A 2,091-nucleotide genomic window follows, 5' to 3' on the forward strand; every position below is an offset into this window, starting at 1 on the left:
AAATACAAAAATATTACCTATCACATTACAATCTTCTAATATCTTATACAACTAGCAAGGCTATCAAGGCAAAGCTTTGGATCATGAGCGGCGACCCTAAAGTTTGGTGGCCGTTGCGGCCACAAGGGCGGCTCTCCTAGACGACATGTGTGGGTTTTGTGTTGATAGTTAGGTCGGCTGGTGGTGCCCCTTCCTGTGTTGTAGCGGTTTCTGTCCGATTTTCCGTAAATAACGGAATAATTTTTTTCTTTATTAATGAAATGAGGCAAAGCTTTCAAAAATAATAAAGTCCACTGAATAACTGCGGGCTTCTTTTCCCAGTCATGGGAGGATGGAATCTCGGCCTAGTTATGCAAGAGTTGGCAAATACAAGCGGGCTTCTTTTCGTCCCTCACCCAAGCTCCTTTTTGCAAGATGTCCTATATTTTACGTTTTGCTTTTTGAAATATGCGAATTGGCGTGTTCATCGTAGGAAATCACACAAACAGGCTGGAGCAGTTGGATTCTTTGCTCTTCTCCCACGCCTCCATTCGCTCTTCTCCCACGCCTCCATTCCCATGTATACGTACGAGTTTTGTTTAGATTAACCGGACAAACGGATCTAAGAGAGGAAATGGAAGCTTCTTCTGTAACGTTAGCAGGATCCAAATTAACCTGCAGCGACTCATACACGGCACAACTACACAACAAGTCAACAATCCAATGAACAGACGGCAAGACCACTAGCTAGTAGCTAATCGAAGATCGAACCCCGCACAAGCTGATCTGCATCTGCTCCGCGTGCCGGCGACCGGGCGGGCGGGAGGCTACGCGCCGCGGTTGAGCATCTCCTTGTAGTTGAGCAGCGAGTTGAGCCTCTGCAGCTGCAGCTGCTGCCGGAACTTGTTGATGAAGTCGTCCGCCCTCTCGTCCACGCACGCGGCCTCCGGCGCCCCTGCGTCCTGCCGCCTCGCCTCCGTCAGCACCGCGCGAGCCGCAGGAGCCCTCGGCGCGCGTTGCACCAGCCGTGCCGGCGCCGGCACCGGGGCGCGCTCCAGCCTCCTCACCTCCGTGACCGGCTTCTTCGCCACCTTCGCCCTGGCCGCCTTCTCCGCCTCGTTGCCCGTCTTGCTCGCCGGCTTCCTCGCGGCCGGCTCAGACCGGCTCCTGCTGTACTGCTGCGTGCTGCCCTCGTCGTCGTCGCCTCCGACGTTGCCGGCCGCGGAGTGGTTGTAGTTGTACTCGGGAGGGAAGTCGCCGGAGCGGAAGCGGTAGAGGCCGAGGGAGCGCAGGCGCTCCATCACGGACGACGTGCGCGCCAGCGGGGCCGGAGGTGGGGGAGGGGCGTACCGGTCGTCGTGGTCCTTGTGCTGGTGCTGCTGGTGGTGGCGGTCGTCGTCGCCGTGGTGGTCGTGGCGGCGGCGGTGGAAGCGGGAGGTGAGCGCGATGGTGCCGATGACGACGTTGAGGAGGAGGAAGAGCGTCGCCGGGGAGAAGTAGCCGCGGACCAGAGACCACGCCGGCGTCACGTCCGGGGCGTCCATGTAGCAGAGCTGGCGCCGCGGCGAGGATCGGTGAGGAGACGAGCGAACTGGTGCGGAGGTAGCCAAGCCAGGTAGGAGACGTCGGTGTGTTGATGCTTCGTTTGCCTGCTTGGCTGCCCGGCGAGGGAATACATATACGAGGAGAAGTCGGAGGCCACGCGGCGCGCGGAGGCCGGTGCCCGGTGGTGGAGCGTGGGAATGCCTGCTCGGGAGGGAGAAACCGTGTGTACAAGAATGCCGCCTCCTCGTGCACCCGTAGCCGACCATGGACCGTGCCAGGTTGGAGATCCCTAGACCCATGAGCTAAATTCAATGCAAGCTGCTGTGGCCCACCATTGAGCATCGCGTCGCCCCTTGCGTTTCATCATAGCACTCTAGCTCGTCAATCCACATCTCCCGATCATTAGAAACTAGAGACTAGTGACTAGTAGTAGTCACCTTTAGTCAGTAAACCTCCAAACACCCCTAACTAGTGGGTGACTAAAACTAGTTTAGTCCCTAGTCACCTCACCCCCAACTTTTACTGACTAGAGACTAGTAGTAGTCACCTTTAGTCAGTAAACCTTCA

General features: G+C 57.1%; 1 protein-coding gene across 1 annotated transcript; it reads right to left on the reverse strand.

Moving 5' to 3' along the window:
• Positions 1–602: 602 nt before the first annotated feature.
• Positions 603–1,698, reverse strand: LOC119281409 (pathogen-associated molecular patterns-induced protein A70-like). Its single transcript, XM_037561925.1, has one exon. It carries the CDS (start codon positions 1,521–1,523, stop codon positions 807–809), a length of 717 nt encoding a protein of 238 aa, XP_037417822.1. The 5' UTR covers positions 1,524–1,698; the 3' UTR covers positions 603–806.
• Positions 1,699–2,091: the final 393 nt, after the last annotated feature.

This window comes from Triticum dicoccoides, chromosome 3B, assembly GCF_002162155.2.
Source record: "Triticum dicoccoides isolate Atlit2015 ecotype Zavitan chromosome 3B, WEW_v2.0, whole genome shotgun sequence".
Lineage (NCBI taxonomy): Eukaryota > Viridiplantae > Streptophyta > Magnoliopsida > Poales > Poaceae > Triticum > Triticum dicoccoides.